General features: G+C 38.8%; 1 protein-coding gene across 1 annotated transcript; it reads left to right on the top strand.

Moving 5' to 3' along the window:
• Nucleotides 1-9,507: 9,507 nt before the first annotated feature.
• On the top strand, nt 9,508-15,638 carry LOC120420599 (early growth response protein 1-like). Its single transcript, XM_039583676.2, has 4 exons — nt 9,508-9,999; nt 13,472-14,371; nt 14,428-15,269; nt 15,330-15,638. Exons 1-3 carry the CDS (start codon nt 9,865-9,867, stop codon nt 15,265-15,267), a joined length of 1,875 nt encoding a protein of 624 aa, XP_039439610.1. The 5' UTR covers nt 9,508-9,864; the 3' UTR covers nt 15,268-15,269; nt 15,330-15,638.
• The last annotated feature ends 400 nt before the right edge of the window (nt 15,639-16,038 follow it).

Here is a 16,038-nt window from a genome sequence, read left to right as displayed (position 1 = left end):
AATCGTCAATAATTTGACAGCAAACCGCGCGCACGCGGGAAAATCAATCACAACAACAACGCGCGAGCCACTTTTTTCCCAACCCAACCCAAAAGGTGGGTGGTGCCGCCCAATCAGTCAGCGAACCCTCTCACATATCGCAGCAGCAGCAACAACACTCATCATGACTTCTCCGCGTGAAGGCTTGATTGATAAGCGGAAAAAGCTACCTAATTATGGAGGCTAACTGGTAAACGTTACATGAGCTGAAGAAGCGTTAGGTGCGATATGTTCACCCCCGTCCCCCCTTTAAGCCACGTGTACAACTCATTTCCATCGCTCATAATGCACACACACACAAACACCTGTTGGGAGGTTGTAAGCAACAGAAGCAATATCTCATTAGGCACCTTTTGCGGACATGATGGAGTCAGCTCCATCCAACCCAGAATATCATTTGAGAGTCAAATGGGCACCGCCGATTCGTCGAGTTGAAGAAGCATCATAATTATGAGAGCAGTTTCTGCACGTGCACGTCAGCGAGAGTGAGAGGGTGGAGGCGTGCCACGGTGTAAGATTTCCACCTGGCGCAAAAAAAAAGGTAACCTGCACTATCAATTTGATATGCCGACTGAGTCATTGAGCGTGCTCGCTATAGAGATACATATGCATCAATTTGTACCGTTGATGGTGAGTTATGATATTTGATGCCCTCCGCTCTGAATGGAGGCGGAGAGTTAAGTTCACATTGATTCACATGAATTTTCATGTGGAAAATTTGCGAAGAAAAGGTGTTGTGTAAGCTCGTGGATAATCAAAGTAAGTTGGATTCGATTCAACGGTTTTTAGTTATTTAAAAAAAATGATATTTTTTTTTTGAAAGGGATCAGAATTTTTTTGTGGAAGTGATGAGATGAAAAATCTAAAGATAGTTTTTGAACAAAATATTTTTTAAATTTTCAAATAAATACTTACATTTGAAATGATCAAAAATAAATGTTGTAGTGCCAAAATATTAGAGTTACTGAACTCGAAATGTAAAACAGTAGATGACCTACGTCACTATCATTTACCACAGCGGATTTTGTTAAAAAGTTACCTGTTGTCTCAGAAATTGAAAATAGTTCCAGCTGAAAAAATCTATTTGCTCATTTCAAACGTTGCGTCTGATACATAGCAAGTTTTGTGATTTTTACGAAAAAAATGTTTTGGGAATAATATCAAGAAAAAAAACACAATTATTAATGCAAATAACTCAATAAAATAGAAATTTATGCACAGTACTTTTCGATTTAAAATTTAATTTGACTTCCAAATATAAGGCCAATGTAAATAATACTAAGAGATTATTTCCGTTGACTTTAGCATAGGTCAAGAAGGCGAGGGAGGCGTAAATAAATAAAATTGTGTTAAAATTGAAACTACAAACCATCGTTTAACCCCGTCTTTCGACGGGCTTCAATTTAAAAAATCGCAAAAATCAATTTTTCAACCAATTTTTGATCTATATCTATATTTTAAGTAAAAACAAGTATGCAGTATTTTTTTAATTGTCCCAGACTATGTCTCTACGCATTTTTCGACAGATTAAATTGTAATGATGCCATTTTGTAGCAGAAAATGTGAAAAACGAGCGAAAAATTGAAAAAGTGACTGTAAAAACATGAAAAAAAATAGATAGGCAAAATTTAATGATAGGAGGTGGTAGAATAGGCCAAATACTACCAAAAACAAACATAAACTAAACAAGATAAATGCAAATTAAAATACTAAAAATGAAACAAGAAAAACATAAAACAAGAGAAGTAAAGTTTTTGTAGAACAAAAGTCCTGACCTCCTGAACACGGGAAAAATAAAATGGGCAGTAGAGGGTTAAATTTAATAATGATTTTTTTATGCAGTATACAACAGTACAGTTGTTTTGCAAAAAAAAACTTTGTGTTGTGCTTTAAACTACGCATCCACTAATATTTGAAATATGTTTTGTATGAGCTCTAACGTGCTAAATTTGATTATAAACGCAGGAAAATGCATTCTAAATTGTTTTTTTTTATGAATAAAAAGTCATTTGAAAAATGATTCTTGATGAATACTGAAAAGAGAAGGACGACATAAACTTTGAAAAATATTAGCAACGGCCTAAAGTAAAAAAGAATGTTCAAAATGTCCCCCTTCCTCAAAAATCATGTTTTTTCGAAAAATTAGCAACACTTCCAATTTAATTTAGACCAACATGTGCCATAGCCAAATTTTTGTCATCATTTCATTTTTCAATACCTTAAAACGCAGTGATTAAGATAGCCGGGGTGGCTTTGATAGGTTTGAAAATTTTCCGCACATTGAAAAGTACAACTTAAATACGTACGGAATGGTATGGAATCGTTTTGACCGCGGTAGAGAAGTATCCAAAGTACCTCAAGATGAGCTTTTCATAAAATTTGGAGAAGTTTTAAAAGCTACTTAACTATAATTAAGAAACTGTTGATGAATACCATTTTTTTAAATTTCTCAAAGTGCCATGATTTTTTAAACGAACACGATTTTGAATCAGAAAATGGAATGCATTTTCGGTTTCTTTGGACAATTTTTCACTAGGAGAAGGTAAAACAAATTGTAGATAATACCTAAATATTATGTGTTTTTAGAACACAATTCAATAAAATCTCCAAATTTTTTGGAATTTTTTGTCGAACAATTTTCGTATAAAATGTAAAAACATTTGATTCGTGATTTCGAAATTAGTTTGTAATGCAATATTAATCGATAATTTTATAAACAGAACTAGTTTGAACGAATTTCAGCAAAAAATCTGACTTTTTAACATATTTACTTAAATTTTATATATATATATTGTTATCAAGCTTATAAACTAAAAAAAATCAAATCAAATCGAACTTGATTTACAAAAAAAAATATTTTCTGATATGTTTTAGGAGACATCAAATGCCAACTTTTCAGAAGTTTCCAGAATGCGCAAAAAATCTTTGACCGAGTTATGAATTTTTGAATCAACACTGATTTTTCCAATAAATTTAAATACTGGTCGCAAACAATTTTCAACTTCATATTTCGATTTAAAATCAAATTTTCCATCAAAAAGTACTTTAGTAAAATTTTGATAAAGTAAACAGTTTTCAAGTGAGAGCCATTTTTAGGTAACTTTTTTCAAAAAAGTCGCAGCTATTCATTTTATAAAATAATTGCCCGTGTTTGCCCACCCTTGAACAAGATACTTCTTAAATGCTGATATCGATATCTCTGCAACTAATGGTACGATTTTCAATGTTAAAATATGAAATACTCGTAAAATTTTCTGATCTTTTCGTAAAAAAAACTTTCGAATTTTTTGAATGAAGACTAACATATCAAAAGGGCGTAATATTTATTAATAGCATTTTTATCTATAGATAATCGTTGAAATTTGAAAATATGTTGACAAAAAACTTCGGCCATCTCTAACACAGCAGGATCTGTTAAATAAAATTCCTCCATTAACAAAGTTAAACAGTTTGACAACCTCTGCGACCCAATATATCAACAATATTTTACAACCGTTTATTCTCTCGCGAAGGACACGTCAGCCGTAATCTGAACCGCTGACAGTAAACACAAAATGTGTGGAAAGGAAATCATATCGTCACGATTTCCTCAAACTTCCTCAATTCACGATTTTCCCCGCCCCAAAAGACTCCACCCACACATGCAGCCAGGACATTCACGAGGTCCAATCAAAACTGCTATGCTACAAACTTGGCGCATACGCCCCTCGGCAATCGTCATAACCAGGGTGGTGGTGCGCAAACCACCCTTCCTCTTATGCTCCAGAAAGACACTTCTGGGTTCTACGCCGCCAAGGGGGGTGAATTTTCACCACCGTTGCGCCACCTTACATAACCCAAATGTAGAGCAGCCCGGCATCGAAATGGCCTTTTTGCCAGTCCAGGCCAGTTCAGCTCCCGTTGCCTAACGGCCTTTCGCGTCGCCAGTGCATAATCCAAGCATAAGTGAAGAAATTATCTCAATTTAAGCATAAATCTACACTAGCGCAAGCCGCTATACGGATGGTGGTGGCACACGTTTTTCGGGTGAACTGAATGGAATTGTTAGTTGGGGTTACATTGATCACTAAAGAAGTTTGTTTTTAAAAGATTGTTTATTATATCAATACATTGTTTATATGAATTGATGATTAATTAAAAAAATAGATTTTCCATCAATCCAAAATATAATAATTTAAGAAATCAGTTCAACTTTTCTCCAAGTCACGGTTACAACAAGTAAGTTCATAGAGACCCCAAGCACAACATAATGATATCAACCTCGTGCCATGGGGCACTTGTGTCATTTTGGCTGTTGAAATATCATGCTCAATTTTTTTAATCCCATTTTCAATTAGTCAAAACCTTTCCATCGCTGGACCAAGTAACAACGACTTTGGTGGTGACCAGCATAAAATTACCAGGAAAACATTTTCACCGTCCATCGGGTATTACACGACAATCGATTTTAATCAGCCCAGAAATGGTTCAGTTTCTTATCGGACCCCAAAATCGGACACATTTCTTATACAGAGCCTTTGGGCATTTGGGCAAGCCTCCCCTCGCGAGTAAATGTGCGGAGGTAATTAGTTGGAGCTGGGTGGGCAGGCAGCTTAAGCTAATGTTCGAACCAGTTTGGAAATTACCAAAAGCCTCCTTTCGACACGTCCATCGCGTTACAGTACAATCTCATTATCCCCCTGAATGCAACCTCATAGGCTGGAATGTGTCCGGCGTGGTGGTCCACAAGAGCAGTGCCCCCCTACATGTGTTTATTAGATAATCTCGTTTCAGGGAAAAGTTGTTTATGGGAGGTGAACAATGGTCATTTTTTAGAGGAGATAGTGTCCCTTTTCCCCCTTAATTGAAATATTCATGGGACTTGACATGGGCAATATTGGTAAGATTGAAAAAGTGTGATAACAATCTTTTTTGTTTTAATCAGAGCTTGTGCAACGCTTAATGAAGGCAACTGCATATAAGCTCTACAAAACTTTTTCTTTCTATGCGAGACGTTTCAGTTCGAAATCAATTTGAGGATTGTGTTACAGTTATTTTAAGGAATAATTGCAAAGCAAAACCGGGTATCAGATTCTCAAAATTATTAAAATGATGTACCTCCAAACTCCAGAGGCCATCTGCAGGAATAACTAGGCATAGCCACAGCACAGGTGCAGTACGATACAAATTAAATTCAATTTTCCTACATGGAACGGAAAAGTTTCTTGAAATGTTTCTAGTCATACATTAGAAAATGATATGTTTTTAAAATAATATTTGTTTATAAAATGTTCTAAACAATAAAACAATGAAAATGTTAAAAACTAATCAATTAAATTAAAAACAAATTAAGCCGATTCGACTTTTTCAAAAGTAGTTGCAGATTTGTTGCATATCCTTCAGGCGTAAAACATGGGTATTAAGCCGTTACAAAAGTAACGCACTAAACGAAGCATGTTGAAATATTTCTGGCGAACGTTGTTGAATGGTTTCCTCAGTACATATTCAGAGAACTAATGATTTGTCTAGTCATGCTTTAATTAACGGTAAAACACCATGCTTCTCCAAACTTAAATTCCAATTAACAACTGAATTAATTCTAAAACAAGGATTTTTGTACTAAATGACAACTTGAGATATATTATGTTAAAAAAGGGTGGTTTAGATTATTTTACAGTAGGCTTAAGGAACAAACTCAAAATAAAGACTATACAAAACTTGCATGATCAAAAACCTACTAAATCTGCAATCTACAAAATCTGTTGAAAAAGATTATCCAAATCCTTCTTTAAATTATATCTTGTTTACAGTTAAACACGATTTGGAAGCTCATTAATTTTACTTCTAAATCACATTCAAGTCAATATACCAAGACACTAATTATATTTTTTGTCTCTATAGAGCAGCATAAATTTTAATTTTAGAAATATTCTTTTTTTTTTTTTGCTGAAAAATGGTTCTACTCAGTTACAACATGTTAACGCACATAAGAGCGTCTGTTGCTTGGATCGTGGCATAATCGGATCTGGACAGAACTGAAACTCGCGGGTTAAACTAATGCACAGAAATTGTAATCAAAACTTTATTGCTCTCGGTTTCTGTCGGTTTATTGAACTGTACTGGACGGTAATTAGACAAGAAAACTGTAACTTTCTACATCTTGAGCTGTATTTCAGAACAGGACGGTTCTGTTCTGTTCTGTCTGATCTGTTCTGTACTGTGTCTCGCGGAGCAATGGCCACTTCTAGAGAAGATTCTTGTGACCAAAGCTGATAGTTCTAGCGGGAAATTCTATAACAATGCTAAGAACTCATTTGGAGATGCTTAGAATTATTCTGTAGTACTAGATCTAACTAAACTGATACAAATCTACAATCTGAACCTTTTGCATGCGCAAACACAACATGTGTTTAACTTGTTAAATACTTTTTGTGTCAAAAATACAGTCGACCCAGTCTGTCGATCTTATCGATGTCAATATTGCTACTTCTGTCAATGAATTTGTCAGTCCCCTCTAAAAAAAACGGAATCGACGTAACACCTTATAATGTGGCCTCTTAAACCTTGCGGTTTCGTCAACGGATCCACAGGCGTGTATCGTTCTTTTTGCGGCAAGACTCCGCCTCCCGGGTCACCTAAGTGTGAAGGTATGGCATGGGGTTGAGGGCACCGAAAACCTATATTTACACTTAGAATTTTTTGCGTCCGCCTCGGGATTTGAACCGGCGACCTCTGGATTGTGAGTCGCGGTCCGATTGATCCACACAAGCTGACATAGTCTCCTCTAAAGCATGCTTTGATTTTTTTCGTTCTTTTATTTGATACCTCTCGACGGTCCCTTCAATATCGACACAGAGAGAGTCCACTGTACTGAAAATACGAAGTGTTCTTTTATTTTTTTTTTAAATTTTAAAGTTCAATCAAATCAAAGGATTAGCATTATAAAAAAAAATTAGTCAAAGAAAATTCTAACATAATTTGGCTAACGTTTGTACCATCAATTTTTTTAAGAAATAGTTGCAGATAAAACTCTGCAGGAAAAGCAAAATATTTTATGGTTTAGTAGCAGGCGACCCTTTTGATTCTTTTATAAATATTTAACAGTTATATTTTGTTGGTAATTAAAAAAAAATGATGGTAAAAACAGCAAAATAATCGAAATAGGTCACTTACCAAGCGACCAGACGTTTGTAATACGACATTTTCAAATTCTTGACCATTTTCAACATGTTTGAGTTGATTTAAAAATTTGTTGAATTATAATAAGTTCTTGTAGTACATTTTTGCAAAAAGTTTTCAAAAATCAAAAATCAAATTATTCGCTCTACAGCATTGCCTTGGCGTTCTCGATTGCGAGATTCCTACTCCAAACTAAGTGTCCGAAGGCTTGATTGTTGAGGCAATTGCAAACCCTTTTTTTTACACCTTAGCTTCCATCCACCCCGAAATTCGAACTGACGACCTTTGGATTGTTGGTCCAACTGCCTACCAGCGACTCCACCAGGACAGGACCCAGGGGAGACGACTCCTACACCTGAACTGAGCTAACGACCTAACCTTTTTAGGTTAGTCCGGGGCCAACATTTACTTCCCGTCCGACGGAAGGTGTGATCAGACAAATCTCGTCTCAAAATTTGCCACCTTCTGGGACCGAACCCAGGCCGACTGGGTGAGAGGCAATCACGCTTACCCCTACACCACGGTCCCGGCCTCAGTTTTATTTTTCGCAAAAAATATTTTCGTCAAGATTTTTTACTCCAGATTTCTAAAACAATGTTCTGGATATTTTTGGGTTTTTTTTCTTATTCAATTTTGCTCCCAACTGCATCAATAACTCAAAAGTGATTAAAATGCATATGAAATAATAATTGAAAACACAAAACAAGCAAAAGGTTTGAGGTTGGTAAATAAGTCTGGAAATATAAACAAAAATGATAAAAAAGCAAACCAAATCGAACAAGTGGATGTAAAAATACTAGAAGGAATGAAAAAAAAATAAGTTTCTTGTAGGCTGTGACAGTCAGGAGTTAATGAAACACATTTTTTCTAAATTTCTCGACGTTTTGACACTGTTTTGAATCTTCTTCAGAAGGAGCTAGGGTTTATTAATTACATAGCTCAGTGTAATCCCTCGCAAGTGTATCTACAGTCGTCCCACATATTCGGAACTCCCACACAATCGGAAAAAATAATGTGATAATTTGTTTATAATTTGATAATTAATAATTTGATAATTTCAAGACCATTTTATCCAGACCAGCAAAAGACTGCCTCCAAATTCCCTGTTCCATAATTGTGGGATGTTATTGAGCCTCCCACAATTGTGGAACACCTGAATTAAACTAATATTTTCCCAAAAAAGTTATCAGACCATTCATAAAACACAACCAAGCTTAAGTTTCATTGATTTCAGTGTTTGTATTCATTTTTTTGAAATAAAATTCCTGAAGCGAACCAAAGTTTGATTACATCCGCAAGAAAAATGTGTTCCGATTTTTTTGGATTTCAAGGGTCAATATTTTTCTTTAAAAACTTGATACAAAACGTAAAAAAAATCAGTCGGTCAGCGGTCAGTCGGTCAGCTTTCACATGAAGGTAAAAGTAAATCATTAGGTTCAATTATCGATTTGCTATGATTTTTTGAACATTGGCCGATCTGTAAACTGTTGCGAATATGAGGGATGACTGTAACCACTTACTTCGTGTCAGACAGTGTCCCAAGTCCGAATTGCTTACACAAAGCTTGGTCGGGGTGGGATTTAAGAGATCCTTTCGTCCAGACCGGCAAGCAGAATCTTGAGGAAATCAACATATCGCTCAAGAAGTTGTGATGCTTCCAGACTCACCCCAAATGATAGTGAAGAAGACTCAAACCAGAGTCAAGACCGGAGTCGAAGTTTTGAAGATACAATGTCTGTAACAAAAATCTTGGTGCAAAAGCTCTGGCTGATGTTCTTCGTTAACGCTTCATTGTACTAATGATGTTAGTATTGAGTTGTACGTTACAACAGTTAACAGATACTCTCTATAACATATAGTCCCTTAGCCATGTGCTCCAACAATATCCCCAAATCTCAACACTATTATCGCAAAACACAACCACTATCACACACATCTCTGCACACTATTCCACTACACAGTCTTGCATTCCCCATCAAATCAGAGTCTGCTCGAACTCAAACTGCAAAGTCTTTTCTACTCAGCTACCTTGTTCACTACAAACTTTACGTGTCTGTGTTGAGCTCAACCTCATTTCTCATCCGATATTTTTTCTCGTTTTTTTTCTTCAACGGCTAGTACCGTTGCAGTTACACGGTGCGGCACACCACGCGCGCCCAAACACCCTCAAACTTGACTCTGTTCAAACTGAGCGAATCTCACCGCACCACAGCAACGCACACACCCACAACGGTCGCGTAAAAATTCGCGTGAGTGAGGTATTGCTCACTCTCAACCAGCACAACTACGCGCCATTTCGATTTCCACGGCTCAGTACTAGTGTGTCTTCAGTGGTTGAAACAGTCGTCGTAGTCTTCGTCGTACTAAGCGTTTGCTCTTCTCTTGTGGGTGAAATGCTGGAAAATTTCTCCTAGTGCAACTGCAGTTTGGTCGGATTTGGAATTGCACGATTTTGGCGGGATAGTGACGCTCAAACCTGATTCGTCGTGAAAGTGAAACATCGTGAACGAGACTTGGACGGGGAGAAATCCTTGAACTTTTGAAAAGGGGAAAGTACCTTGGTCAACAAAGACCCCGCAGGAAGAAAGTGATTTGGGCTGATGTGGATGCAGTAGCTGATACTAACTGTTCCCCAGATATTGTCGGGCCTGGAACTTTCTACACAAGATGAGTTTGGCGCTCAACTTTGAGCGCAAGTGTCGCACCTGTGGCACGGACATTCTCGAGCTGACCTGCGGGATTCCGATCTTCGGCAGTGGGCTGCAGCTGGACCACAAGATTCATCGGTACCTGGGCCTGGATGTAAGTGGTTGGGGTGGCCCCAAAACGCAATCAAACTGCGTCATTGGAAAAGCGCACTCTTTTTTCCCTTCTGTATAGTTGCTTGCTGTACACGTAAGAGAATGTTCCTCACTCTATAGTGTGGTAACGTTCAAGGTACAGCACACCAGAGATAGGAGGGAAGAAAGAGTGAGTGAGAGGGAGAGGCACCGTGTCTATGTATGGGTGTAGCTGGCCTTGGGGATGTTTCCAAAAAAGGGTACTAAAGTCAGGACATCAGCTGAGAACCACCAACAGCATTAGCTATGAATCAAACTGCATTTTCCAACAATTCTATGTTTGTCCAACACGGTCATCAAGTTCGATCAACATCTACTCTGTACTCAGCGCTCTCTCGCGTACCAACACATTCACAAAAACATTCAAATCGTGAGCGATGTGACCCTCAACACACATCAACAGCTGCTCCCCAAACCCATGCCGAACCACCCTTCCGAGACTCATGCTGCCAATGTTTACACTCTCGCATCCTATGCCATGCTCTGCAAGACACGTGTTGGGCCCAACATACATACAAACATACAGAGTGTTGTTGTGGACAAGTGGTCATGAGCTACATATAGTTTTTCACCCTGACGCGTGTTATCTCTCCTCGCGCGAGCAAAATTTGTCGTTCGGGGTGAGGGTGACACGCGTTCAAAAGTGAGCATAGTCAAATCATAAAGAATGTGTTTGTATAGTGTGGATTGTAGAGGAGTGTTGTTTTGGTTAAATTTAGCATGAGGGAAAGCATAGTTTTTGGGAGAGCTTAGCAAAGCTTCACTGATATCGTGGAATGGTACTTTTTTTATTATTTTTATTTTTCATTTGTCTGAACCAAGGCCATGGCAAAAACGGAATAGAATGGGAATAGGAATGCAATGAAATTAAAACACTTTTTTTTTAATCCACGAATAAACATAATAATGCATTTTTGAACAGTTTCATTGGCTTGACAAGCTTGCACTTTTACTTTTTTGCATTTTCAATGCACCAGATAAATTATTAGAGCAAAAACACTCTCTCTTCCTTAAAAATACAAGATCGATTCTTCGGTTCTTTTCCAAAAACTTCCCAAGTTTTTCTCTGCGTTCAGCGATAATTGATTTTCCTACATAGAAATGTCATGTAGAATGAACATTATTGTATGTACCTTAGGGTGCCCAGAATATGGAACTTTTTTTCAAAACCTCGCTCCACAAGCTGAATATTGTTCCTTGACCTATTTTAGGACTCTGGGTCAAATATGAGCGAAATCGGTCATCATTTACCCATTGATACTCGGAGGTGAAGTTTGTATGGGAAAAATCGAAAAAATGTATGGAAAATCCAAGTTTCTTACGATTTGGTCTGCACGGTGCGCTACTGCCATCCAAATATTCCCAAAAGTGAGAATCTCATTGAAAATTTAATGTTCTACAACTTTGTAGAACATCTCAAAGCTGTGAAACTTGATCCTGAAAAGTTATTAGCGATTTAAAAAAGTCATTTTTGTATGAAAAACATTTTTTTCACCAACTTTAGGCTCGGGTATCAATGGGTTAATCTCATCCAATTTCGCTCAGAATTTACACAGATGCTTAAAATTACCCAAAAAACCGTTTTCCGCTTGTGGAGCAGGGGGTCATTTTTTCTGGGCACCCTAATGTACCTGTGCTTCCCCTGAAATGAAAATTTGGCGAGACGGGACAATATCATAAAACTGGACTTTTTAAACTCTTCTACACATTATCACAAACTGAAAAACGATTCTTTTGCTCGTCGAACTAAACAAATTGGTTGAAATTTGAGTTTTTGCCAGCCATTTCTTTGCATGACGGGACAACTAAAGTAGCAGAGTTATGAAAAAAAACTCCTCCCCCATTGGCTTGCAAACCAAATTTGATCAATACTTTTGGTGTTTAAGGTAAGAAAATTTACTTAAAGCATATTGCAATTATGGAAGCATAATAATAAACTTTGCGGATCTGTAAAAATCAAATGAAAGCTTTATCTATCTACACTCAAACCCCGATGATTTGACACCAACTGTTGTCAAACGAACGGGGTCACTTTTTAGTTTGACACCCCTTTTACACGGAGTTCACACTCACTACCAAACATATGTTTTGATAGTGTGCGTGAGCGCCGTGTAAAAAGTGACAGTTCGTCACTTTTTAGTTTGATATTGACCAACCAACGGGGTACAAACTAAAAATGTGTCAAACGAAAAAGTGACCAACCGCCGGGGGTTGAGTGTATAAGCTATTTATCTTGCTTAGTTTATGTTTTGTTCAGGAATTATTGCGCTTATTCCCGAAAAAGACACGCGGCATACCAGCCTCGAAACGACGCGCCGCACTTTCGGCAAATGCGCGCTGTCAAATCCCATACTGTGCGTTTTGTTTTTGTTGATCTTCTTCTTGGAATTGCATGGCATTGTTGCCGGGAATATTTTTTTATTGCACCAAAAGTGCAGACAATCGCTGGCAACAGTATCTGCGGCATACCTGAAATGCCGCGCGGCGTGTATCTTCGAGAGAAACGGACAATATTGGGTCTGTTCTCTGATGTTCAATAATTGTCTTTTAACCGGTACACTCAAACCCCGGTGGTTTGACACCAATTGTTGTCAAACGAACGGGGTCACTTTTTAGTTTGACACCCCTTTTACACGGAGTTCACACACACTACTGAACGTTTGTTTTGATAGTGTGCGTGAGCGCCTCATACAAATTGACAGTTCGTTTCTTTTTAGTTTGACTTTGACCAACCAACGGGGTACAAACTAAAAAAGTGTCAAACGAAAAAGTGACCAACCACCGGGGGTTGAGTGTAATCGTTTGTCATATTTTCCAGACACTGTTTTATTTCTTTGCATAAAAATAACTCATTGGACGTCTGTTAACCAAATTGGCTGAAATTTGGGCTCACTATTTCGGGCTGTCTCTTATACTTTAATATCTAAGCAACTAGTTTGTAACAAAAATCTTTGTGCAAAAAACTGTGCACCGTTGAAACTTCAAAAAAAAAATGATCAGAAATGATGAAAATCATCACTTTTCCAAAAAAAAAAAACATTTCGTAAAATAACTATAGATAACTCGTTAAAAATGCAAAAATCTATTTTTTGTTTTTTGTTTTTGTCTGTTCTACAGCTCTATAAAACATTGATAAGCTTTAAAAAGTAATTTTGAAAAATTACAAAAAAACACGTAATTTTGAAATGGTTTGTTTTGTTCTTTTCCCAATTTTGTGTGAATTAGCGGAAAATTATCTAGCAGTTATTTTTTAAAGTTTATAGCTACAGACTTTAGATTTTTGTCGAATTGGAATCTGTTATGTAATAGGTATGTTGAATAATTAGAATCTAAAAAGTTCTTAATAATTTCAAATAAACAGATTCCATATTATTTTCATGCTTTTAAACATAAAATCAATCAAAACTATTTCATTTTTTTCCACCACATTCCAGGTCTCCCTGCACGACGACCTACCCAAGTGTCTGTGCGCCACCTGCTTCATCAAGATCGAAAGCATCGACAAGTTTGCCATCCTTGCCAAAAAGACCGAGGAAGCATACCTGGGCTGGTTCAAATGCATCCGAGCCAACATTGCCAAGCACTACAGCCCAATCCCGGGCTCCTCAGCCACCGTTGGTATCGCACAGACGCCTATAATGTCGCCGGGCGTGATTCCACAGAAGATCGACTTCAACGCTCTCAAGCTGGCCGTGGACGATCAAATGGCCAGCTCTTCCCAGCGGGTCTCCCCGTCAACGGACGTGCAGGTGGTGAAGTTGATCAAGCCGGAAATCCCGATCGTCTCGTACAGTGATCTCAAGCTGGGCCTGTTGATCAAGGACCAGGAGTTGCTCAAACTGATTCTGAAGGCCCTAAAGTGGGCGGATCATGATCCGAGGGCGTCGTTTGAAGTGCTGATTCAAAGGTTGAAGAATACCACGTTTAGGGAGGTTTTGTCCAACCATAACTTGTTGAACGACAGTGATCTCATCCAGCTGTTGCAGTCCTACATTGGACAGGAGGCGTTCCTCAAGTTTAGTGGGGGTAGCGGAGCGGGTGGTATGAACTTGGGTGCCCGAGCTGTGACGATCAAACCTGCCGTGCTGCCAGTTCCGGTTAGAGGAAACAATTACAGTACTGCACCGTCGTCGACGGTGGTCAAGATGACAAATGAAGTTCGAATCGAAGAGGATAGCGTAACCCAGATGGAGGTTGGAGTTGATCCAAGTCTGTTTCTTGATGATGATGATTCGCAGAACAAAACGAAGATTGATAAGCCTAAAAAGCCGGAGAATGTTGTTACCATCAAATTGGTACCGGCTAATTTGACAAACAAGTCTCCAGCTGAAAAGGTTTGTTAATTAGTTTTTTAAAAAGATGAAAATATTGATAAGAATCTAAATTTCAGATGATACCAGCGATTTTAAAGTGCGATGTTCGTAATAATGGACGCCATGCCTGCACGACCTGCCCAGAGTCCTTCCCTACCAAAACCGATCTCCAGCAACACATTGTCACTGCGCATTTGGCGAAAACTCAAAAACCAGCGTCAGCAATCAAAATTGATACGAAAGCAATAAAAATAAGAGTTAAGAAGGCCAGGACCCAAGCTCAAGACGAACCACCCAAGACACCTCCAGCTCAACCGATCATCCCTGCATCGATTCCGATTTGTATTCCTCCAACCACAACGATAACAGTGGTACCGGCTGTCACTAAACCCGTGGAAAGCACGGTTCAACCTGTAACCAGCAACACCAATACCGCAACCAGTACAACGACTTCTACGCTTCAAAAGCCTACGGAACCCCCAAAGGTATCCACCAAGTCAAAGCGAAAACGCGATATCAAGCGTCCGCTCAAGATTCGTCTTCTACCCCCAAAACGAACTCGGGGTAAAACGGTCACCGTCGCCAGCAGTTCAAAGCTGAGCTGCAGCAGCTGCAAGAAAAGTTTCTCGTCTAAAAGCACTCTCAAAGCGCACGTCGAGACCCACAAAGTGAAGGAATCGAAGCCGGATAAGCCGCAACAGTACACCTGTGAAAAGTGCAACCAGAACTTCAAAACCAGCTCGAGTCTTGCCAAACATCAGCAGTCGCACGTCGGGAATAAGCCGGATAGGGCACGGAGAGGAAATTCTTCCAGTAGCGTCGGTAGTTCGTTGAAGACCCGAACGTCGCGTACGGTGACGCCAGGTCGTGCAAGTGCACGGGCTGGAACGAAGCGAGGTGGTGGGTCCAGAAATTGAAGGTTGGTTTATTACATTATTGATGACTTTCTTCAATCTTCAAAGACACAATTACTTTGCAGATTTCTCTTAACTCACCTTGGAAATTCGCTATCGTCACCGAAAAAGAGTGCTGAGCGCCGTTAAATGGCAACATCACTTGGTCCAGCTGATCATTCAAGCTTGTTTTAGAATTATTTTATTTTTATTGCAAACGCACAAAGTTCAAAGTTTATCGTTCAAATACCCCTTTCTCTAGCGATCCCAGCGAGAACCCCCCAATGTTACATACAGAATGATGTAAGATTTGCCAATCCCGCTGCAAATCCATTCTCGCACGTGACTCACGTGAGCATGAAATAGTGTGAAATAAAGCATGATGTTGAAATCAATCGTTGCGCGCATTCTATCATCACTGATCCGAACTTCTGGCTTTTTCCCCGCGCCCGTAGCGAGGATTCAAACCAAACAAACCGACGGCCATCCCGCTGCTCTGTCAGCGCACGAGCAGTGTCAGATTTGACCTTCAAAATACCTTCACCGTGGGGCCACGCTTCGCGAGGGAGCACGGTGGAAGAATGCTGATTGATACATATTGGGGGAGGTTTGAATGAAAGTGGTTATGAATGGATGTAACAAATGTTGGTAAATTCACGAGTGTTTCGAAATTTCGTTTAAACTGGAAATAAAGCATATCAGTTGAAAATTACATGACATTGAAGTAATTCAGCCCAGCCCACCATAAATCCAGCCGTGCCCCCGTCCACGTTCTGCAGTCGCCCCCTGAAGGTA

Source organism: Culex pipiens, chromosome 2, assembly GCF_016801865.2.
Source record: "Culex pipiens pallens isolate TS chromosome 2, TS_CPP_V2, whole genome shotgun sequence".
In the NCBI taxonomy this organism is placed as follows: domain Eukaryota; kingdom Metazoa; phylum Arthropoda; class Insecta; order Diptera; family Culicidae; genus Culex; species Culex pipiens.
This window is presented reverse-complemented; position numbering and strand designations above follow the sequence as displayed.